This window comes from Anser anser, assembly GCF_964211835.1.
Source record: "Anser anser genome assembly, chromosome: 3".
Taxonomy (NCBI): domain Eukaryota; kingdom Metazoa; phylum Chordata; class Aves; order Anseriformes; family Anatidae; genus Anser; species Anser anser.
The window spans coordinates 67,517,948-67,543,651 of NC_139722.1; the positions used below are offsets into that span (position 1 = coordinate 67,517,948).

General features: G+C 40.3%; 1 protein-coding gene across 4 annotated transcripts in view; it reads right to left on the reverse strand.

Moving 5' to 3' along the window:
- TIAM2 (TIAM Rac1 associated GEF 2) overlaps window positions 1-25,704 on the reverse strand; it is a 137,896-nt gene that overhangs the window by 26,090 nt on the left and 86,102 nt on the right. For 2 of the 4 annotated variants that reach the window (XM_083830958.1, XM_083830959.1), the window contains 3 exons: window positions 24,791-24,883; window positions 23,467-23,727; window positions 4,911-5,014 (listed from right to left, as the gene is read on the reverse strand). In XM_083830958.1, coding sequence (XP_083687084.1) covers window positions 4,911-5,014; window positions 23,467-23,727; window positions 24,791-24,883 — 458 coding nt within the window. Of the gene's footprint in view, window positions 1-2,212; window positions 4,459-4,910; window positions 5,015-5,153; window positions 5,174-23,466; window positions 23,728-24,790; window positions 24,884-25,704 lie in introns of those variants that run through there. The other 2 variants (XM_083830962.1, XM_083830961.1) reach the window with 2 other exon arrangements.

Genomic DNA, 25,704 nt, shown 5'->3' on the forward strand with positions numbered 1-25,704 from the left:
CTTCCACACTAGTTTTAGATGGGTTCACAAGAAATCATTATTTTTTTAAGCTTATGAAGAGCATCCCTCCAGTACATGGCTACACTGTATACACCAGAGGCCAAAACACTATATGCAGCAAACTTGTTACAATACTCACTGATTTTTATTACAGAAATAGCCGTGTGAAATCAGCTAATACGTAACACAAATATGTCCTTTTTGAAATCATGCTGCAATTTGCCTTTGTTGGAAGCGCTGTTTTGGGAAGCTTGTTGTGATAAGTGTTGCCTTCTGACCCAGTCTCAATCTCTCCAATTAGACCACTCAGGGACCATCTGACACGCAATCCAAATGCTCAGTTGCACTTATTTTTAGATGGTCTGGAAATAAAACCTCATAGTCGAAACATCATAGTTGAAACATCAATTTCTCACTACACCTGCCAGAGCTCCTTTCTGGCAAATGAGGGACTGTCCAACACTGGCATCGCAGTAAACAGAAAACACAAGCTTCAAAAGCACTGAAAAGATTATTTGACATTACATAAAAAACTCTAGCATCCAAAAGCAGATTCTGAAATGCACAAGTTTGTACAATATATTTTTTCTACTTTTGGTTTGCACAGCGAAGCAAAGGCAATTTTGTAAGAGTCTCTATACCCAACTTATTCCCAAAATCTCTTCATTACTTGAAAGAAATACAGAACCACTTCAAAAACTTTATGAAATCAAACCTGTTGGCCATTCTGTAGAAAGCAAATTCTTGTTAACATTCAAAGTTTCTCATCACACTAGCTTTCATTTCTGCATCTGCAATGTTAATTTTTGAAGATGCCAGCATAAAGCCATTTTGCATTCATTGACTATTTTTAACTTGATTACAAAGTATCACACTAGCTATTTTTCTTAAGTGTGAAGTTATCCATCTTTCTTATACTCTATGATATAACTGAGAATGTAATAGTTATTTCACATGTTCGCATAGCTTACTCTACATTTTTTTTATTATGATCTGTAAAATATTTGAAATGAAAATATATCTTCCCCCCCCCACACACACAGATGCATTTATATGAAGATCTGTCTTTCCTTCTGTTGAAATTTATTTTGATTTGGAAAATAGTTGTCTCTGATCATATGCAAAAGATTTAGAGTAACTGAGAATCAGATCACAACATGTTGTCTCAACTCCTATCCTTAGGATAGGAGTTACATATATGGTAAAATTTCATCTTTTAGCTATGCTTACCTTTCATAAGGGGATATTCTCAAAATATTGCAAATACAAAGTAAAATTAAGCATAGTAGTACAAGACTACTGAAGTTAATTTAGAGGAAACCATGGGCTAGAGAAAGGATTTCTAACTGATATGGATTGCAAATAGAAATCACAAGTAACTAAACGAAAAGTTGCATTCTGCATTCAGTTTCATGCTACTGTGATACACAGAGACCTTGACTCCTGGCAACTGTCAACATACTAGGATTTAGCAGAGCACCAGGGGCACTGACAATTAGTTCTCAAAATGATTAAACACAACTAAACCTAATTGCACTGACAGGTGTACCGAATCCCCCGATTTTCTGAGGTCCTCTATTCTTCTGTCAACAGGACGCCTACATACTCCAGAACCAACAATTGCAGGGATGACTTGCCACTGCCACATAAACAGTATTTTAACACAGTTTGTAAATGTACTGCAGCAAAATGTGTGAGGGGTATAACATCTATCCTTGGTAAATGAAAGAGAAAACAAATATAAAGCAAGTTTTCTTTAAAGGTATAAATGAGACATCCCAGAGAATATAGAGCTGACAAAACTAATGAGCATCTGGAATGGATGTTCTTGACATGCATGTGTTTTTAATAATACTTTATAACTGAAGGAGCAGTTTCGGTTTCTAGAATAAAATAATCCTCTATTGTCCTTCTAATTCATTAGTTAACTCAGATGAAAGACAAACACAAGGCTCTACAAAATTCATTCATTTCTTGGACTACAAAAAATGAATGAGCGCATGTTTGAGTGTAGTACACATGAAACAAAAGACTTTTTCCTTTGAAATTACTTCCGAAATGCCTCCCTGCATTTTCAGTTGAGTCTAACCTTGAAGAGAATAATAATGAAAATCAACCGAACAAAAATGTTCCAAATGAGAAACTTAAAATCCAGAAATCAAACATGCAACCATTACATGGAAAGCTTTAAGATTGCTTTTTATTTACTTACATTTTATGGGAAACAAATCAAACAAACTTCAAAGGAGTCTGCTCCCTCAGAGCCACGTAATTACATCTACAGCTGTTGTCAACTGGGAAATGAGCATGTCTAGCTGCTTCTCCTCTGAAATAATCCCAAACTGCCTGTTGTTGCAGGCTGTGCTCAGAACCTCCTAGTGCCACCAACGTCCTCTCCACAAAGCTGTGGCTACAGATCTTCTCTCCCCCATACTTCTGCAACATTGCGTAACACTGAGGTGTCTGCACTACTGGTCTCCCACAGGCATGGATCAAGTTAGCACAGGCAGGAAACAGAAGGCAAAGGGGGAAAAAAATTCCAGATGCTGTGCTTTCTGAGACTGCACGATTTCCGCAGACTACCTTTTATTAGCAATAGCTATTGTTCATCTGGTGAGCAGTCCCAAATCACAGCTATAAAAACAGAAATCATTTTAATGCTTTTTATACCCAATCACTGAAGCACATATAGTATACGCTGCTTCCTAAATTTACTGTGAGCTTTTTTTTTTTTTTTAATTCTCCATCTATTGGAGAAATCAAAAGGGTCAGACAAAAGCTCTGACAGTAATAGGCACCCTCCAACAGAAAGGCGGCAATCAATTACAAACCATTTGCATAAATTGTAGAGCTGTCACAGACTCGTTTACAGCTGCAGTTCAAGTCAGACTGCCTTTGATTGCCAAGCCATTTCTTCCTCCTTCCACCAAGAAAACTAGGACAGCTTCGGATAGTTTTTAACAAAAGGACACTAGCAGACCCGCGCGCCAGCCCAAGACTTGCAATATGGTATGGGCAGTTATTGCAACATACTGCGCACAAGCCATTAATACTGATAGATGTGACAGATCTTCAGCTGGAGAGAGGACAGGGAGCAGACCTGTCTGTTTTCCCCTCTTTCATTTTGAACTACAACTGCAGCACATAATTCAGAGCATCAAGACAAATTTAGCATGTTCAGAGCAACAACTGCCTTAAATGAATTGTTCTCTGTGCATTTAAATCTGATGAACTCTCCCTAATTTCCTACTATTTGCTGTATTTGACACGGACAATCAGGAGTGACTTTGACAAGCAAAGCCTTTGTTTCTTGCCTAAAGTGAAGTTTAAGCCCAAGAGCCTCCTTCCCTCCAGCAGGACGGGTGCCCGGTCCTGTTTGTGCACCCTGGGAAGGAGGGCACCACAAGGCACCTGGGCTGCAGGAGGGACCTTGCCAAGCACCAGGCTCACATGGCCAGACACTGCCTGAGCCTAGGTGTCACCTCGGCTGGGTTCTCACAAAGCAGGTGGCAGGTGCCTTGACCCCCGACCGTAACACACAGCATACATCCTAGAACTGGACAGTAGAGAAATCTGCATTGCCACTTCCAAAGGAGTAATGGGGCCTAAGGTGAGAAAAATCTTCCTAGGATTTATTCTTTACTGGTTGCAAAGACGTTTTAGAAGTGTAACCAAGGTGGAACACAAGACACAAATTACCTTTGTGGGAATCCCCTGTGAAGCTGGAAATAAGCTAAAGGCCCCAAATCAAATTGCTCTCAGGGGAAACTGCATAAAGTCACCTATAGTGGACTGAAATAATTACCAAAAAAATGCTAAATGTAAAAGAGGATCAGTTCTTCTCAGTAAGGTATGGCTAGGAGCACAATGCATCTTCTTCATTTTAGTCCTCCAAGATTTTACATTTTCCTTACCTTTCTACCCTTTCTGTCTTATCTCTGCTTCCCCATCTAAAAATTTCATTCAACCTAGTAAAAAACAATAATATATTCCAGAACTATATAAACTTTTTTCTTTGTTACGTAATTGTGTAATGCAAGTGTTCTCACAGATTTGATTTGAGATACGACCAACTCATCAGCAGAAGTAACAAAAACACTTCTGCTGTCAGAATGCCAGTAACTAGTAAAATCATTGCCACAGACGTGAAAACTACCCATGCTAGCAGCTGGAGGGTTCAAAAGAATATGCACTTGAGCTGGACTCAGATTGCAGTTTGAATGACACAGAGCAAAATGGACAAAAAAGTACTTTTTGAATACCAACGTATTCAAAGGTTGACACATTAATTCTGGGGGTTCCTGCCTCAGTCTCCAAAGCCCTGACTGAGAGAAGGTTTGAGTAGCCATTACTCTAGCTGGTATTAAACAGAAACTGCAGGTGCATAATGGTTCCCCAAATTAGACAGCAGGAGTCACTGGGCTCCCCAAAACTGTGTCTCCCAAAGTTTGTAGTCCAGTCTGAAATTACTGATGTTAAGGAAGTGTTGCTATGCTCACTGCAATCTTAACAACAAGCCTTAAAGGCATCAGCAATATATATATATATATTATATATACATATATATGTATGTATGTATTACATGAACTGGATTAGTTAAAAAGCTATAGCAGTTTCACTGTTCTCTGGAGAACTGGGTTCAAGCAACACATGAAGATAAATTTGATGAGTTTCCACCTACTTGCTATTTGCCCCTATCACAATGCTTTTGGAGATGCAGCAGCTATTCCTGAGATGCTGATCTGTCAGCATGACCTCAAGATAACAAAACACTAAGTACACTAATAGGCATTAAATTTTTCCAAATTAGTACCATACACTACATTCTTCCCCCCAGAACACAGAGCATTAACAGTAAGACACCGCTGCCTTTTTGTTTATAAGGATTGTTACATCAACCATGTTCTTACCCTGAAAGGTGGATCAGTCTTCTCCCTGTGTGGCACTTGGTCCAGAGTGCCATCAGTACTGCTCCTTTTCAAGCTGGATGTGACATCGGGTACATTACTAAAATCTGCATTTGAGAGAAAACAAATAATTTAGAAGGTTAGAGGAGAGGAACAGCAAAAGCATTTGCTTTTATCTGCAGATATTTTCAATGTCTAGCAGAATTACTATAGGGGGACAGAAGGAATACAAGATTTGCCACTCACCCCCATCACCTGGAAAATAACACAAGAGGTCAAAACAAGAGAAACTATGCTTGCAAACTCTGCTTTCAAAACAACAAGCTGGACTTCTAAGACCATCTGAAGCAATAAGTGTATCTGATCTACAAAAATAAACCTCACGTTCTTGCTAGCGGCACGCTTTCTAAGGTAGCATTATCTATAATCAGCACACTCTGTGCTGAGACAACCAATGAGGATAATTAAATGCACTCAGTAGTTCTCCTTGGATGAGCACACTATTTGACAGGACTTAGTACTGAATCCCTTAAAGATTTAAAAAGAAAAGAGAATTTTGCCTTGGAACAAGGCAAATAATACCGACAAAATCACAAAATCTCTTCCTCTTACCAACAGTGTACCAATTTTACTAAGTTTGGAGTCCAAATACGTAGCACCTGGTACAATGCAAAAAAAAAAAGAAATAAAAAAAATAGTAAGAGGCACTGCCCTACTCTCCCCATTGACAGGCTGTAGCTATCAATAACATTTGTGTAAGCTCAAGATCTATCAAACAATGCTGAACATTCATATAAAATAAGGAATTTTTCTCATTACATTTCCTCAATTGGCTGCTTAAAATCTGTAGAGACATTTTTAATTAAAACTCTAAGAACTGAAGTAAAATTCCTCTGATCTTTGATCTGCAGTGTTATCAACCCAAGCCATTAAAATAATAAAGCAGATACCAAAACACTAATGAAGATTTTTAGCAACCTCATATTACAAAATAGTAATAAAATGAAGGTTTGGTGCTTGGTTTTTGTTGTTGTTGTTGTTGTTTTAATTTGATACTTTGTCTTCTATCCTGTAAGCCTCTAGGGCATAATTAACACCACATTTTCAAACTTTCCTTAACACCTACAAATGCTGGAGATTTATTTTTAAGTGAAAGCTGAGATTCGCATTTAATCACTGACTCCAGAAACTGAGGTGATAATTGGAACAAGTAGCGCTCATCTTGCAGTAGAATCATGAGAGACTGCAATAATAAAATCATGAAGGACAACAGTCCCTCTCCACCTGGGTGCTTAAACCCTGAAGCAGGCCTTTTTTTTTTTTTTTTTTTTTTTTTTTTTTTGGCATTTTCATTTTTAATATGAAGCAGTTGTTGCATCCTCTGCACCATCTCATTTTGATGGAGAGCTACCGACCAAACCTCCCTTTCCCGGTCAGCTCAGCGATCTCTCTGCAATCTGGCTTCACTCTGCAAATCTGGCTGAGGGCAGGGACTTGCTGCTGTCCTGTCCCCACAGCGCGGAAGCAGCTTCTGTCAGCGAGGATTCGCAGACACAGACTGAAATGGAGAGAGAAGTGGGAATTTTAGGCCCAAAAGACCACCTTGCAGCCCACAGGGGGCTGTCCTGGGAAGACAAAACATGGCAGAAATGCTTCACAAGAAAGCCAGAGAGAAAGATGCAAATGTTGCTTTCTCCCTGAGGATACTGTGAGGAAATGACTCAGCGTGATGTCATCTTGAAACTTTATTTTTCCATATGTTATTAAGGAGCCTATGTCAAGGAAAGTGTCAAGGTTGACACTTTCCACTCAGGTACCAAAGACTGGATTACTCTGTCATTTCCCTATCCGTGTAGGACCAGTGTCCCATCACTCTCCTCCCCCCAAGCTTTTGCACCTTTCCTTCCTGGTATCAGGTGTAGCTCCTGGTATCTCAGATACCCTGAGAGTTACCAACTTTGCAGAAAAATAACACATTTTACACAGCTCCACCAAACATCTACCCACCTTCATTAAGAATTTAACAAGGAGCCTACCTTGTCTGTTTATTTTATTATTCCTCTACCCTTCTTCCTCCACCATGCCTGAATAATTTTCTTTTACCCTAAGGACTTTTAAAGTCATATTGAGCTCCTCTTCTGAATATGGGTCCACATGAACACCTACTGACTTCAACCACTGTCAGCTCCTGGGCTCACAAAAAGTAAGCCAACCCCTAAAACATGAATAGACTTTATTTCCCATTTGTGCTATTTTTAATTCCCTTCTGGGTTTTAAAAAATGCACCTCTTCCCCTTACCTCCAAACAGCACACACCTGAGATTGTCTGTTTTTCTCCTTAGAGAGATACCTTTCCCTGATTTTACAAAGTGACCGTCAAACATATCAGACCTTAACAAAACAGGAAGTAAAACTAACCTACATAAGCAATGAAGCAAAAGCATAAATATAGGAAGAGGACAAAAAGGTAAAACAATTAGTAGGTAACATGATCAGAACAAACTGGAAATAACAACAGCCAAGGCAGACAAACAAAACAGTGTACCACTTCTTTTTTTCCAGATGATCTAGCTTTTCCTCTTCTCACCCTCATCCATTTTTTTTCTTCTTTGTAGCCTATACAGCTGTCAGAAGTGGGCCTATATAGTCTTGCCCAGTTTTATAGCATTAGCTATTGACACTGTGTGTTTCTGATTGTAGTTAAGGTAAGCAACAGTAATTTTATTTAGTAATAACTAAAAAAGTTACACGGAAAGGATCCAAGGTGAGAAAGGACATCCTACTGCATGCTTTTTGCCAAACTAACATGGGGAGGGAAGGAAGGAAGCATGGCTTGTTGATCAGTTTAGCATCCATATCCTGTCTCCCTTTCCTCCTTTTACTATAGAAGCAGACTTCCTCTGGATTTACTCCTACACACCATTGAACTATTCCCAAAGAGCAGAGAAGCATCAACATCAGCTGCATAGCTAAAAAAAAAAATGTCAAGGGGTGAAGAAAAATGAACACTAATTTAGAGGATGCATAATTTCAAATGCAAAGCCTAAGGACACAACACAATAGCAAGTTTAATATTGAAATTCTCTCTACTTGTAGCACTAAGTGGAAGGGGAATAACAAGAGGAGTAACCATACAAACTGTATTTTCTTTAAACTTTTACAGCTCTACTGCAGGATTCATGTAACAAAGATGTTCAAGTTGCGCTACCTTACAGGCCGGGTAACCACCATCCTCTCAGGCAAAACTAGTAACACAACAATAGAGAGTGTGCACGGAATTGAGAGAAATGTTACAGATGTGCATGTATGAAAACTGTTCCAGTATATAACATTCTGGATCTTTGCTGGAAATTTGCACAGTAGAGTATGCCAGTAGATTCACATTCCTAAAAAACATCCAAATGCAAGGTCAAATCAGCACTTCCTGGCAACTCTTTTTTTCCTCTTAACCACCTCTGACGTTCCTTACCTCAGTACAATTACTTTACTGACTAGTTAGAGAAAACATGGACTACTTTGCAGGAACTATATTGCCTGAGAGACTGTCCAGCATAGTAGTGGCAAGTATGCCATGGCTAGGTCTGCCTATACAGCTCCATTACAGCAGTACATTATATTTATCCTACTGATACATTTGTGATAAACCTTTCTGGAAGAAAAAAGGGACTAATAATGCTGGGTTAAACATAACTTGGTTTAAATCTTTTAAAATATTTTTTCTCTACTGCAGCACATGATACTGAATGCACACCCCTCTGTCCTGTTCACACACATACACACTCATCCATGGTGAGTGGAAATGTATATTGCTTCCACCTGGGAAGGACAGCATCCTCAGAAGCAGATAGCTGCTTCTTATTTAGCAAACCAGAGTGTCTCCAGATGTTAAATGCAAAGTCAGCTTGCTGTGAGCAAGGAAAGTAGCAACCCCAGATAAATGATAAAACCCTCGGAAAAGTACAGGGACAAAATGCCATTGTGTGAAAAGGTTAAATCATATGACGTGGACCAAGCTTTATGCTTAGTTTTTAACAATGCTCAGCACTTTCAGCTACCAAAGGAGAGTCATCGCCAAAGGAGAAGGTGTGGTGTGTTTTTCAGGGTTTGGACCAATAAATGCAAATGTTCTGATTAAATCTCCTCCCTAACGCCATTATTCCTGCAATATTGTGTCTTGCTGGCAGGCAGATACACAACTCAGTATCATTCAACAGATACGGTGAAAAGAAAGAAGTGTTAATGTAACCACTAAAAGCTGAAAGAAAGGGTACTTCCTAAGTCATGCTCCTCACTACTAATTATTCAGTTTAAAGTAGGCACAGAGTGCACAGATGGGACAATCACTGAGAAAGATAAACATATACAGCACATCCAAGAGCTTTGTACGCCTACAGAAATGTCTTTTCCACATCTCTGTGGTGATGCACGTACAAGTGGTCAATATGGAAGACATTCAAATGTTTGTGAGCGATGAGGTACAATGGAAACATATCCTTCAACAGATGTGCGAGACAATAATAATCTGTGCTACAATCCCAGCCAAGAAACCAAAGGAAATCAACTGGAAAACATCAACATCGACCATCCGACAACTCATTTACCATAAAGAAGTCATCAACAAATGCAAATGTCACTGATCTCCTTTTTCTGTTTAATTAACAAAGAAACCTTAATTACTTTCTAGTCAGTGCAGCTCTTACCACTTCAGCACTCATTGCAAACAAAGGAAGTAGGAACTGAGAATCTTCTTTCATTTATAATTCCTTTTTTTTTTTTTCCCAATACTTTGGAATTTGTTCTGTTTTAGATTTTTCTCACCAATTTCAAAAATGTCAAATCCTCATATCAGGCATGTCAAGTGTTATCAAATGTCAAGCACTATGTAGGTGGTTAACCACCCCCTTTTCAAACTACAAAAAGAGGGTGTGTTTCCATCTGCCACTCTAGTAACAACAATAAATCAAATAAAAAATTCCTTCCACATCTACAGCAGAAGACATCACAGCAGTCTCTTACTCCAAGACATACTAAGAGTGTTGCAGGGGCATCATTTTCAGCTCTTGGCAGCAGCACTTCTGTGCATCACTTGATAACCACTCTCTGCAAGTAGTTTTGACACTATGACAGGCACAGGCAGTCCTGACCTTGGTAACAAAATACATACATATATATACATATATCTCCTACACCAATATGGAAAATCGTTTTTCCATTTTGCCACATTTCTGAGATTTCAAAACTATTTTGCTTTCTATCAGAATGAAACCATGTTCTTTTACATTACGCTATTTTATTTATTTATTTATTTATTGCCAGAATGCTGAGAAAGAAACACCGCAGGGCAAAAAGAAATAGCTTGACATCAGGATATTCATCCATGATGTAGGAGAGAGAGATGAAGTCTGCTGCTCTGTCAGCTTCAGGCAAGGAAACTGAACTTGGGTATGCCTCAGCTAAGGTAAGTTCCTTGATTAACAGCTAATAGCTGCCAGTCCTTCCTGGTGTCTCCAGCTCCATCTGATCCACTTACAGCATCAACAAATATTCACTACAACGCACAGATTCAGACTCTATAGCTCATGGTAAAGCTAGTCCTATAGGACACAAGTGGCCCAGGCTGAAATCTGTCTATCTTCAGCAGGAAAGAGTAAGGCAGGAAAGGAAACAGTGACTAGAAAATGACCACATCTGAGGTGGGTGCAAACTGAGCTGCACTCATGCCCAGCAGAGGGCTAAACTTTCTTTATCCCACAACAATTAAAACCTGGTGTATGAAATTGAAACACAAGAGAAAGAATTTTAGTAATGTTCCAACTAAAAATAGGGAAGCCGGGATGATGCTATGCATCTTGTGAATAACAAGTAATACCTATGTTTAAAGAAGGAGTGAAAATATTGAGGGAGTCTATTTGTAGGAGGTGGCAGATCTATGGCCTTCATAGTAATCAAAGGCTTTCAAAATCAAATGTTAAAGGAAAAAAATTAAAAATGTGGAGATTAATGGGATACCATATACATGAGGTATGGTTAAACAGACTGCATCAAACTAACCTGACATCTGTCTTTGATAATAGATACTTTAAAAAACAAATAACATAGGATACGTCTAATGTTCCAGAACCTTACTTTTAAAAAAAGACAGCTTTATAATATCCCAAGGGAAATTATTTGCTAAAATGGAAAAATATAGTAATTAAAACAAGGCAGAAGTGGCTAACAGGGAAGACAGCAATAGATTGGCTTGAAAGAGCTTCTAGGTCTGGGACAAGCTACTGGTGGATTTCTTCCAAGGTGAGTTTGGTGACCAATTTTACTTGATATTTTCGTTATTTGTCTCAGCACAGAAAGTACAACAGGAATTACTCTGATTAAATACACCGATCATTCAAAGTTGATGCATACCATTAATTAAGAGCATGACTGGACTACCACACAGAAGATGCAGGATGACCTTGAACACAGAGCCGCAGTCCCAGAATGAAATCACACAGGACAAAGTTTCAGGGACTAAGGAGAATAATTCCTTCTACAAGCTGCAGCTCATCAGTTGGAAATATGAAAAAGCAAAAAGCGTGGTTGTGTGGAGAAGAGGGTAAAAACATCAAGCTTTGAGCTAAAGCTACCTAAGCAAAGGTCAAGGCCCACAGAGGCCTATCAGTTATAACACTGATCAGGAATATGCCAGTGCAATAATAAGATTGGCTTTTAACCATCACACAAATGAATTTCTGAAACAGGCTTACCCAGGAGCAAAGGATGAAAACAGTTTATCCTATTTTGAAATAGGAATATTGTACGAATAAGGCTGTTGAAAGCCTTGACTAGCAGAGGACTGGACTCCGTGAGTTTGGGAACTCTTTCCTATCCTATGTTCCTTGGTCACTAACGTAACACAAATAGTATGTATATAGCTAAATGCAGTTATGCAGGAAAATAGATAGCCAGAAGCCTCTGTGCAGTAGAGCACAAGAAGTACTTTTGTTTCATTAGTGTTGGTGTATAAAGATCTGGGCAAAGAGCATTTATGACTAAGACAATGCTTCTAGCACAAGCGCGCATAGGTGTAGAAACTCTGTTGCCAATGGTTGTCTTGCACGCCAGTCACTTGCTGATTCCAGCTTAGATGTTCTTTATTAACTCTAGTTGTTTCTCTGCTGCAAACTGATCTTAATCATGGTTGTATCTCTCTGGCACATGGGAGGGAAATGGTGCTCTCATTTCCTGTCCTCTTGACTGCAGTAGATAGATGTTTCAGATATAAAAACATGCATGCACGCACAGCTTTAACCAATTATGATGGCCTTGGTCTAGGCTGTAAAAGACAGATACCCAGATCTCTGATCAGAGCAATGAACAGCATTTTTAAACACTGGTACTGTCAATTTCAGATATAGGTTGCAAAACGGCAATAACCCGGGTGGTGACTTATATCTGAGAATTCCAATATGAATTATAAGCTCAAAAAATTAGGATCCATAATTATGAGAATATGAGGTCCAGTCTATCTTCTAGGAAATAATGTGTTCAATATTTTCACTAATTCCTTACTGCTCTAAAAACTGCCAGTAACACATAACAAAGCCAACCTTTAGCATGCAGGATATTCTCAATCTGTAGACTTCCACTACAGAGAGTTTCCATAACATGGCTTCAAGGTTAGTATGGAAATGAGAAATTATATTTGGGCAATAAACTTAAGCCAGGTGTATGGAAAGTTGCATACTTCATTGTTGTGTGAATTCTCCAGACTGATCAGTTAATTACAGTAAGTTTGCGGTTCCCATATACTTCTAGCCAATGTTACTATCAAGAGAAAAGTAAGTTTCCAAGAGAAGGTAACATTTCCAAAACCCCTGGTGCAAATAATACTAAAACCTGAGCCAAATCTCAGAAAGGTACAAAGTCTTGGTGGTCTTAATTCCTTTAGACTTACTGAAAACCAGGGAGTGGTTGGTGAGGCATTCCAGCATTGCCTGGAAACACGAAATATCAGTGTGTTGAACTCTAAAAATGCTCCCTTAGAGACCAGTACTCATAACCTCAGTTAAACAGCTCAGCCTGGCAGGTAGCATGCATGTGCTTATTTCTCTTGGTCTGATACAACTAGATATATTTCAGGTTTTCAACAGTGTATTTATTTACTCTTTTGTAATGAAGTTAAAAGATAGGTATGTAAGTATTTCCTTCTGTATCATTTTCCTTTCTGAAAGACCTCAAGAAATATCTTTCAAAAAGTAACAGTTGATCCTAAGGAATTTATAAAACGTCTTTCAAGAGATGTTCTCACAATCTTTGTTCAAGAAGGCATCCAAGTTTTGCAGGAGAGATATGAAGGTTTCAGGGTTCACTGACTCAGTTATGAATAACTCATATGTCTTGCTTATGTCAGGATCAGACCTTTCAGTTCTTTGGCTCATGTTCTCTCCTGGGACCAGCACGGAAGGGGCTCTCAGCCGCTGGCATCCAAGACAGAGCTCATGTTATTTGTTCAGTCCTTTATATTTCTGTCTATGTTGCAAACAGCACTGTAACTGCAGTCAGGAATGAGAAAAACAAGATTGCCCTGGGAGGAGAAAACAGGTTCCTGTGAAAGGTTCAGTACCTGTTCCACAATGGTTATTTGCACTGGAGAAATTGCTAGTATAAGTGAGAAGGGTCTAGATGAGGTGTGTGGATAACACTAGGTAGGAAGGTTTGGTAGAGCTGTGATGCAAGAGGACACTGGAGTTGACATTGTGAAGGCCCAGGTCTGGAAGGATCAAGAAGCATTTGGAAGCAGACTGTGCTTTAAGGATCTCGTATGAAAGCAGGTCTAAACTCTCTAAACCCTCTTTGGCCAGAGACAGATGATTATAGGCTTCGTGATGAGTCAGTTGAAAAAAATTCACAACCCATAATACAACAATGTCCCAGAAAAAGTGGCATGTGGAATGCTTATTTCCACCTTGGAAGACTCCACTGAAAGGTCCTAATTTACCTCAACCCATTGATCTAGTTCCTCTGTATGTCCCAGCAGGAAAATAAATAAATAAATAAATATAAAATTTCACTCCTTTGCACAAGCCTCAGCACAATGACTTGTTACAGAAACATTTATTTTCTAAACCAAAAGCTTTCTCTACGTAGTTTCTTCACTAAGGAAACAGATACAAGGAAAGGCAGGTAGGTAAACAACATTGTTGTGAAACATCCACTGAAATACATCATGCCCTCCACCACTTCAAGCTGAAAGCTGGTGCAATTTGATTCAGATTTCTCAGATTTATTATTTTTTATTATTATTATTATTATTATGGTTCTCTGTGAACCTAGGCAAACAACTGAAGTACGTAGTCAAAGGATCATAGAATATCCCAAGCTGAAAGGGACTCACACAAAGAACTTCAAGTCCAACTTGTGGGTCCACACGAAACCACCCAAAAATCAGACCCTGTGTCTGAGAGCATTGTCCAAACGCTTCTTGAACTCCGTCAGGCTCGGTGCCGTGACCACTGCCCTGGGGAGCCTGTCCCAGTGCCCGACCACCCTCTGGGTGCAGACCCTTTCCCTAACCCCCAGCCTGACCCTCCCCTGTCCCAGCCCCATGCCGTTCCCTCGGGTCCTGTCGCTGTCCCCAGAGAGCAGAGCTCAGCGCCTGCCCCTCCGCTCCCCTCGTGAGGGAGCTGCAGGCCGCCATGAGGCCTCCCCTCAGCCTGCTCTGCTCGGGGCTGAACAAACCAAGGGACCTCAGCTGCTCCTCATACTTCCTCTCTAGACCTTTCACAGAGCAGAGTGGAACAATCCCCTCCCTTGACTGACTAGCAATGCCATGCTTGATGCACCCCAGGACACGGTTGGCCCTCCTGGCTCCCAAGGGCACACTCTGACTCAGATTCAATTTGCCATCGACCAGAACCCCCAGATCCCTTTCCGTGGGGCTGCTCTCCAGCCTCCCACCCACCCAAATGAGTGCTTCCATTTTGAAGCTAGAGCAAAGTCCTTCAGAACCCCTGGGAGTTCCTTGGTTCTGTTCATCATGAAACAAAGTAATTTGACTCATTTGCTAAGGTCAGCATTCAGGCACCACATATCCTAACTGTAGATTCTTATTAATTTCCAGTTAAGTTTCACAGAATTATGGGAGTATTCATGTTACATAAATTCCAGTTAAAATTACAGAAAAGAGATAAGTGTTTAACTATAGCACAGTGCCAGTTCAGTTGTTTCCCTGCAGTTGGTACTCACAGGCAAGTATTACTACTTAGGCACGCAGACTCTTGCTGGAAAGAATCGAAAACAATTTGTGGGTAATAACTGTAGTTATTATCTGTGCAGTGGTTTATAGCTTTTATGCTGCTTTAACTAACAATTCAAAAGGTAGTGGCATACACAATTTATTACCAATTCAAAAACTTCTTCCTCTTTTTGTTTAGGAAATTTTCAAGTTCTTCAGAAAGCTTTTGACATAACTGCAGATACGAACTAGCTCAAATTCTTGCTAAATTAACATCACTTCACTGTACTAATATTAGTAAACTATGGAGAAACTCCAGTTCTAGAAAATGAACATCTTAGAGAAACACAAAAAACGTATGGGATTTTCACATTCAGAAAAATTTTCTTTCTTCAAGATACATGGGCTTTTATCACTTCATTGTCCGAAGTATTTTGTAACTTATTCTAAGACTAGCTGGAAGGCTTGTTCTCAGCTTAGCTTCATGGCTGTAACAACTGACTCTTTGGTGTAGTTAGAAACTTCATTCAGGAATTCATTCACGCTATTGTATCTTGAAAGAAAATTATAATGCAGCTGTCATAACATCAGTCTTCTCAGATAGGGTTCAAACCAGAATTAAAAGATGCCTGTCACTGACAAGACTAATTGTTGCCAAACAAGACATGCAGTTACTGGCCAGACAAGGAGGTTCTACTCGTGGCCCCTCTTGTCCAGATGTTTTGGTTTCAGGGAGCAAGCTGTGAAACATCAGCAGGTGCTCTATATGCTTGCTGAAGAACAACACAACCAGGCTTCTTTTTACAGATCTGATACAGCCTAGATAAAGAGAAGCTTACTTCTGGCAAGAGTCTGAAATGCTCAAGTAGGACCTTCGTTCTCTATCCTTCAGCGAGGAAAGTGATGCTTCTTCTTTAAACATTCCACAGTTTCATGTTTAGAAAAATCCAGTATGTTCATGCAAATATTCTTGTCTCATAAAGCTTAAGGCATGTTGGGCCACATACTAACAGTGGCTTAGCTCCAGTAAGCCACCTACTTCTGCAAGTGCGACTTTCTGTAGGCTGCTTTATGCTCTTTTCTTTTTTCTTTTTTTTCCTCTCAAATATCTGCAGAAACATCCATTTTGAAGTTAGAGCAGAGTCCTTTAGAACCCTTGGGAGTTCCTTTGTTGGTTAACTGCTCATCATGAAACAAAGTAATTCGACTCATTTGCTAATTCAGTAATCTATAGGAGATACAAATTACCAACATAATAGGAAATCACTGCCTATGCTTCTGTAGCAATGCCTGATTACCCCCTGCATTTCAATGATATGTTTTTATAGGGTTATTTAACTTGCTAAACTTTCTCTGTCCAAGTATCTGCCATTCAGACAACTATTCAGGCTTTTTGGTTTTAAGATTAACACTTCACACTGGCTCCTCGAATTGTTACCTGAATACATGCATTTCCTAAGTGCATATTTCTAAATGCCCTCTTAGAAGAGGCCAGTGTTAGCTGTGTCTAGCACATCACCCTTCTATTCCATTTCAACAACTGGTGATGCGTGACTGTGGTACAGAGGAAAACACAGCATTTTTGGGTGGCCACCATTCTCTACAAGTATCAGCAAAGGCTGCAGCCCACAGCTGCCTTTAGGTCTTCCAGGCTGGGGCTGCAGGACACGCAGGGCTGCTGCCAACACCTCCCCTCCTGGCTTCTGCTGCTACTGTGGATTTGCTTACACGGGACAGCTTTGGCCATTCTCAGAGGTCATTTGCTCTCAGGAGAGATGGAAAGCAAATGGAGCTGGCCAAGTGCAACACCTTAGAGGTACATTTTCTCCTCCATCTAAATCACAAAAGTAAAGAAAACAGGCAGTAAAAAGTGAAAAAGAAGAAGTAAATAGTTTAACAAGAATTTGTGGCTAGCTTAAACAGGTTTTTTTTATAATTACTCAACCTACCTTACCTCTATGAAACACATAACACCATCTGCTGTTCGATGTGTTTTAAACGTGCCAAAGGCAGTAGTCTATATGTGGATGCCTCTCTAACTCTATCATTATTAATAAATCTCCCTGTTGTCTGTATTGTCACTCTACAGGATTCAGTAGGATGGGCAATGTCGTGATTTATGCCTACGTGTTGTCACTGAGCCAGAATGTGCAGTTCCATGGGGTTTAATGGAGTTTACATCAGGAAAAACACAACTTTGGGACACTGACTTCACAGGGATTATATCATAGCAGCACTTAGCAAAGCAGAACAGAATGCTCTCTCAGTAGAAAAGCACAACGAAGAGCAGTTAAGGATGTCCCATTTTACAGCATAAACAATCTTTTCATTTGCAACATGCACATCTAGCAGGAAGCAAACAGGACAGTTTGTCAAGTACCAGTAAGAGCTCATTAAACCACCGCTCTTGGGAAACATTCTGTATTACACAACATGCAGTAGGCAACAAGTGCTCCTACGAGGAGGCAAATGCTTTCTTTGAATTAACTGCTACATCGTTATAGTCCCAGGTGTTGCCCAGGGCCACGACTGATCTTTTCCCAATGATGCACCAGAGCACAGCACCAGGATATTTGCATTAATGGCACAAAAGCAGTTGCAGTGGAAGCCAACATAACACAGTTATCCAATGCTATTTCAAACATACCCCTCCATCTCTGAGCTCTCCTTGACAACCAGCCACGGCATGTTCTCTCACACTTACATCGCTTCCTGCTCAACTACACAGAGTGACGAGTGAAGGGAGAAACCCAAAGTCATAGATCTTCACATAGATAACCAGTCATGCTGCATAGACAGCTACATGGCCACGCTGGGACGTGACACTGGTCTTCTAGCATGTTGCCTCACGCCATGCAAAGCCGCTAGGTATCTGGTACTGGAGCCACCAGGCAAGAGCCAGCAATGTGTAGGAACCTGAAAAACTAGCACGCCTTCCTCACAGATGAGGACCCATATCTATAACAGGGCTGTGGGAGTCCTCAGGAAGATAAAAAGCAATATTCACCTCCTCAGAGCTCAAAAGAGCTTCCTGTGAAAGAATAAAAATAAACTGCTTTTATTCCTCACACACACAGAGCCTCACAGCACCATGAAGATCACGTCCCACAGCAAGATGAAGTGAATTTGACATTGAAACAGCAGCTCGGCAAACAAACAGGATGTGACTTGCAAAGAAGAGCTTATTTAGAAATGTTTTTCAATTTAGTTTTACTTTTGTTTGCAAAATGCTTTGAATTTTAGCTTAAAAGTGGCTTATGAACCGCTTTAAAAGCAATGGACAAAAAGCAACAAGCGGGGCAGTGGGAGCCGGTGTTTGCTATTGCAGGCAGCAAGTTACCTTTGCTTTCCTTCTGACTTTCCCTCATTTTTTAAGAAGGGACTTGCAGGTCTTTCCAAATTAGATGGGACTGGAAGAGCATGCGGGGACTGTTCCTGTGTTACACGGCAAGGCTCACATCATGACATGAGCACAACTGGCTGGCTGTGGAACCAACCTCTGCCCTTTCCTCCCTAGGCTTGACAGCACCTGACGGATGGAGCAAGGCTTTCTGGAGAAGTTGTGGTTTGCAACTGAGCTTTACAGAGGCACCTAAACCATCCAGCAAAAATGTATTTGAAATAGTAAGCACCCTGGGATTGACAGCAATCCAACTGTTATTGCTACCACATTTCTAAGAAGGATTTAGGTATGCTGAAATCAGTCTTGTGGCCAAATGATGTGCTGTGCTTCCAGGCATGATATTGAAGGTTAAAATCAGAAGTCATTTATTTCCTTGGAAAGAGAAGAGCCACTTTCCATGTGAGTGTTCAAGCCACCGATCCTCCTCCTGAAACAGTTACATTCTGCATAAATATCTGGTAGATATTTAGTAGATGAGGTGCTGAATCGTCATCGCTCCTCTCCAGCACGTCCCAGCTACCTGTCAAACTGCACAAAGCCTGACTCTCTGACTCCAGTCATGCTTTATACAACGTGAAACAGCTTCATGTGGGGTAACACAAACAGGTGTATCCATGCTAACCTGCTGCCTGGGGATCAGCGCAAGTGGTGGGAAAGCATAAGGCAAAACCCATGCTCTAAAACGATGAGAGGTGCTCTGAGGGAAGGTCATCCGAAAAAGAGCTTGCGGCCTCGAAAAGCAGCGCTCCTTGCAACCAGCTCTGTCTCCCGTGCTTTCCCTGCTCCCAGCTGCAGGTCCTGCTGCTTACCTGACTCGACCCTGGTCAGATCTCTGCACCCGCCAGTTCAACTCACTGAGTTTGCAGAAAAAAGAAAAAAAAAGAAAAAAAAAAAAAAGAGAGAGAAGCTTTCTCCTGAACTAGCTTCGTCAAAGGGTTCAGCAAGTGCCACTGCCAGCGCAGGGGTGGGACCAGTGCTGGGGGCTGGACGGATGGGCCCAGGGAGAAGGAGGAGGAGGAGCAAGCCTTCCCCTTTGCAGCCACGGCCACTGTTGGTTTGTCTGTGCTGCTGGTGGCACAGCACCTCCAGAAGGATGGGCAGGGAACAACCCAGGCCTCTCTAAGGGTGCCTTGCCCCAGAGATGATGAGTACAATGGTAAATGAAGAAAAACTGTCCGTTTTTATGTGATTTTTGTTGTTTCTTTGCCTCTTAGATCTCTGACCCTCCCAGATAAAAACTTTTCCTCGTGGAAATTTGTTAAAGCGTATCCAAACTGCTATCTCCCACTTTTTTTTTTCCTTTTAAGTCAGAACTATTTACAAGTTAGGGTTGATTTCAACAGTGTCAGCTACCCAGAAATGACAGCTTATTTGGCACAAACCCACTTGCTGGGGGAAAAAAAAAAAAAAAGTCCAACTCTGACAGCAACTTGCACACTGCCATGGGTTTTCACACCTACTAAAGCTTCTGCCTCCTGCTTCAGCACTCTATAGATATACCACTAACCCACACGGGGCCGCCCTGAAAATGCAGTTTTCAATTCTCGTCCCTTCTCTGCTGTTTATTCCTCAACTCCCCACGCCATCTTAAAATGAGGCATTTTTCCCTCCACAGTTGTAAGAATTCTACCCCAATTCCCTCTTTCTTTATTTTTTTCTTCTATACAAATATTTGCCTTATTTGCTTAGCACTGGAGTTTGGAGCAAATTTAGCAGCTCTGTTATTTGGTTTTCCACATTTACGAATATGTTTTTAAAAGTATTTCACCTCATTTCTTTTCCAGGATAAGCTTACTACCAGCCAAATGGCTAAGCAGCAAGCATACAGCGTTGCCATGTGGAAGGTCAAATGATATGACTGCAGGCAGGTCCAAAGTACAGCTACAAGGGTATGGCAACCTCTTGGAGAAAATGAATCACTCTGACAAAAAATTTCACTGGGAATGGTTTTTAGGAGTGGCAGAGTTAGTGGCTTTGGAAAAAGTCAATCACTTCCCTTCTGTATAGTAAAAGCTGCCAAAGTTTGGCAAGAGGTACAATTGGGTATCCTCAGCACAGCAGGGTATGTAGGAAAAGGCATTCATCAGGGTTATGCTAAGCAGTCACAAAACTGTAAACAACTGTGGACAAACTATTTCCACCCAAATTATACGAAGCCAGAGATTTAAAATAAATTCTGTTTTGCATTTGGTTGGTTGTTGCAGGCACCAGGCAGGGTATTACCATATGACTCTCCGAGCCCTAAAAATTTCCATTTTCCAAGCAGTCTGTTAATTTTAGCTTATTAATCCTCAGAGAATTCTAGAAATATAAATATCACTAGTTTTTTTGCTTGTTTTTGATTTTTTTTTGGGGGGTGGGAGGTGGGGAGGGGAGGGTTAGACAAGAAGGTGACAGCAGAAACAGTAAGGCTTTTAATTCCAGGTATGTACCTTGAGATAAATTGTGCTAGATTTTTTAAAAAAGGTCCACCTCTGTTGGCACTGACTGACTTCCAAAGGTGCTGCTCAAAATGGATGCATGAATACCAGAAACTATTTCTGAAAACTGTGGTCTTAAGAGTGACTTGCTCAACTGTATTACAGGAGACAGAACAATATCAAAAAATGTATGAGAATTCAGAAGTTCCTGGCCTCCAAATCCCTGCTAAGATTATTAAATATCCCCTCTTCTTATCTAAAATCTTATTGAATTTCTGAGTAAGTACAAAGAACATAGAACAGTTAAACCCTTTAAGATGATCTCTTAATTCAAAGCAACGTCATTTTCTTCTGTTTCCATTTGAACCTGATCAGGAGATCAGACACTAAGCACTGATAGTTGGTAATTCAATAAACATGGAAGGCCTTCTCACGAAGCTTAATTTAGAACTATTTGTTCCTTTTCTGAATAAAATAAATCTTCTTTCACTGCTTTTAAGCAAGAAAGCAAACATGCTATGTCCCTTTATACGCTAGTGCTCAGAGTATAATACATACTCCAGTAATATCCTAATATAATGGACTATTTGAACAGGTTGCAAATTTATCCCCAAGGAATGACGAGCCTAGTGAATGGACACATACATTTATTATACCAAATACTCCAGGTAATGCTGGCTTATGATATCAAGCCAATAAGCTGAATGATAGTGCTGGTATAATTATGTAATTAATTAGCTCTATCATAATTTTTGTTTTATAACACTAACTTTTATGTGCTACTAGTCAATTTAATGGCATTTTAAATTGAACTAAGGCCCCTGAGAGAGATGCTACTTACTGTATCACAGATCTTGTATTCAGATTTCTTTTAATTTCAAAAGATGACCTAATAAAATTACTTTATAATTAAATCCATTCTAACAACTTCTCCTACGCGATTCTTTTTTTTTTTCCTCCCATTTTTAATTACAAAAAATTCCAATCAGGAAACACTTGCTACCATAATTATATATGAAACGCAGAGATCCTTTTTTGCACCTCTTATGGCTCTCCCTTACACAACAGTGCACTCTTGCTAGCTTTCCTGCAGAATTTTACTAGCATCCCCCAGAGGTGCAATGAGGAAATTGCACCTTTTTCATTCAAGAAACGAGTTTAATTTGCTTGAATCTTGTTTGAAAAACAGACAAGGCATGCGAGAGATGGGGAGCAAATTCCCAAATCCCTCCTGTTTCAGACAGGTATTTACATGTATTCTAACATTACAAGATGTGTTTCTCACATGAAGTAAGGTCAGCTGAAACAAGCTGGATCACTCCACAGTGCTTTGTAAATGCACAGCACAAAATCTCTCTTACTGAAGCACACACACACCTCACACCCAGGACACATCAGAACCCCCAGAATGGTCCCCCTCTCAGCATGCTCCCTATGCATGGGCCTGTCTGCCACAGGCCAGTGCAGCAGCGGACTGCACACTGCAGCAGTGAGTGCTAATGGAAAGGATGCAAAGGTTTTTCTTGAGTTAAACAGCTTACAGCAATTCCATAGCAGTGGGTCTTCATCTTTTTGTCACTGAGGCTTGCTTAAGGACACTGATAGCTTTGCATGTTATCAGTCTCTCACGTCCCCCTGGCTCGGAGGCCCAGCTATGAAGGCCGCTGGAGGTGGCCAACTTTACCTGCAGCCTGTCACACACCTCCTCACAGATCCTGTGTAGGATCCTCTGCCCCAGGAAGAGGAAGGGTAACCATGGCTTTCCTCTGCCCAGCATGGCTGTGCCCCTCGATGTGCCACCTCCTACTTCCAGCTGGAAAGGCAACCCAGCAGTGAGCACTGGCACCTTCCTTGGGGCTGGCAGGGCCAGGGGCAGTCCTTACCGCAGAGACCTACATTGCTCCTCACGCACCATCACAATCTAACCCAGACATGGCACTCCATTTGATGTTTAGTACAGTGGTTTGCACTGAATAAGAAATATGAGCGGGTATGGCAGCAAAACAACCTCTGTGAAAGCTGTTTTCTTAGGCTTTCCTCCACACAGTGAGAGGCTGTATTCAACTGGAATGTGCTAGAGGTAGTATCTTTGGGTAGCAGCAGAGCTGAAGGACTCCTTTCTGAGGTGATAATGATTACTGCATTTAAGGTACTCTTAATGTACATAGCACTTTAGCATACGTAAAAAGCACTCTAAACACAGAGCAATACTTCTGTCTCTGAAAGCCATCCCATCACTTCAACCACTAATGCCCAGGAAATGGATGTAGTGGAAATACCCAATATCACACAGAACTGTGCCGTTAATACTGGATGGTGCAGCCAAATGCATTTAAAGAATGTAATCTTCCTGCAGAAATAATCATATCCCATTCCATTTCTACTTTCTAGAAAATAATGAAATAACAGACAGATATGAAGCATAAATGGAACTTCACTGGTTTGCATTTGGGTTTCTCACTGAAGCATAAGCAAAAATGTAAACATAAATTAGACTTAAATAAATTGTTGTCAACTCCTTACCATTTGCTGTGTTCTTTCTGAAGTTATCTAGAAACTCTTCCAGGAGCTGTGACTGGTTTGGAGGGGGCAACAAACTTTTTGGATCCCTGGAAATGTCACCATCTGACCAGGATGCACACAAGGGTTGCAGAGTTCCGCAATGGCTCACTCTCAGAGTGAGCATTACGCTTCTCTCCAAAAACAATAGCTCCATCTGCCTGAGGTCAAGATCAGACACAGCTTCTCCATTTATGCTTAGGATTTCATTGCCTACTCGTAGCCCTGGGACCATGTGAAAGGAAAGAAAAGGGAAGAAAAAAAAAAAGAACGAAAGAAAGAAAAAGGAGGGAACATAAAATAGAAAGGGTCACAAACCAAACTTAACGCTGCTTCACCTTTTATTTTTGTTTTCCATAAATCTGTTAGAACTGATGGGAGTTTTATATATGTTATAATTATACAGTTTGACTTCATGTTTACTTTGATACTACTACAATTAAGTTGTTTATTTCTAAAGAGGATTTTTGGGGTGGGAGGGGAGCACATCTTTTGAAAAGATCAGAATAGAAGCACCTTTCATGACTCAGATACCCTGAATTCATTTCAAAAGACGGCCCATCAGCATACAGCGCATTAATACAAATAGCATTATCCCACTCTGAGAAGAACAAGAAACTAGTCACGCAGATCAAATCATTCATGCTAAACTGGAATAATAACAGATGGAGTCTTCATTAGCTTTTGTATAAATCTAAACAGTGGCAACTGCTGTCTTTCAAGGTTAGCAGCAATCAAGTGGTCATTATCCTCAGGTAGCTACTGAAACTTTCTGTCTATGCTTTATGTTTTTGTATCTCTATTTTTCAGAGAGCAGAACAAACACAATCCTGCTGAAAAGAAACATTGTTTCTGAGCACTGTAGTAGAGAAGTTGCCCAGGGAAATGTATGCAGAAAACTATTTGGGGGAGGGAGGCTACTTTTCACTGTCAGCAAAAGTGGAAGTGATGGGTCTTGGAGACTGACCAAGCCCATGCGGTTCCCCAGTGTGAGATGAATTCTTCCTCCAGCTTGTTTCTTCATGCAAAAGCACGTGGTTGGATTGCTGAATGCAAAATTTGTCTCCAAGAGTGAACAAGAACTCTCCCCACTATATTGGAAGGATAATTCAGTTACTCTGTGTACATTATCTTTCCCAATATCACATATTTTCCATGGTTTTAAGGAAAGAAAGCTATGCATAGTAAAAGCCAAGAACCATTTCAGACAGCAGTACTAAAGCTCCTTCATGTATGTGAATTTAAAATGATAATGAAATGCAGTGTTAAGCATCAATATGATACATACCTTCCTTGTATGCGAGTCCATCAGGGAGAACATCGCTTACAAATATATGGGTGAGATGCTGATTTTCATCAACTTGAGCTGTGACTGCAAAACCTGAAGTAGAAGAGTTCTAAATCAAATAAACTTTCTCCGAAATAACTCTTATTTTGTGTATTTAGTAGACTTTACATAATCAGCAAGTTGACAATTCTCATGAGAACACTCACAGATCACAGAAAAATTATCACATAGTTTCTGAGTGATTGTAAGGACAGCTAAACTTAACAGGACATTTCAACATTCAGGAAATATCATGCTGTGCTGTAAAATGATAAATCACATTTCAAAAAAAAATGTTTCTATCTTAGCCCCACAGGACATTTCAATAACACAGCTCATCATTATGGTATGAGTTCTATAATGTGTCCATCAGACACATAGTTGTTTTAAACATTTCCAAAAACTGGAAATCCAAACTAGAGAGCAGCAAATCCATACAGACCAATATGTTACCCCCCAAAAATATCATTCATACCAACAAACATACAGCTAAAGAAAAGCACAGAGCTACCTTACAAAGATACCTTTGCAAGGTATATATATATTCTTAGCCACAAACGCCTCCTGTAAATAAAAAGTCTGTCAGAATTTATACCAAAGGATAACCCGTTGACCCTATGACAACAGTGGATCCTACTACCAAAAAAAGGGCAGACCTTGACCATGGCTGATAGTATTAATTTCAGCATAGCTGGCATATTCTGATAATTCCACACTTGAACTATTTGGCTAACGCATCAGAACAGAAAACAGGCCCTTCCCAAATGGAGAAATAAGAAATGTATTTGCCAATGTAAAACAACCAATTTGAGACTTCATTATAATGCCATGGGTCCTTTGCAGACTCAGGTATTGTGAAGGATGGCTCTGCCTGC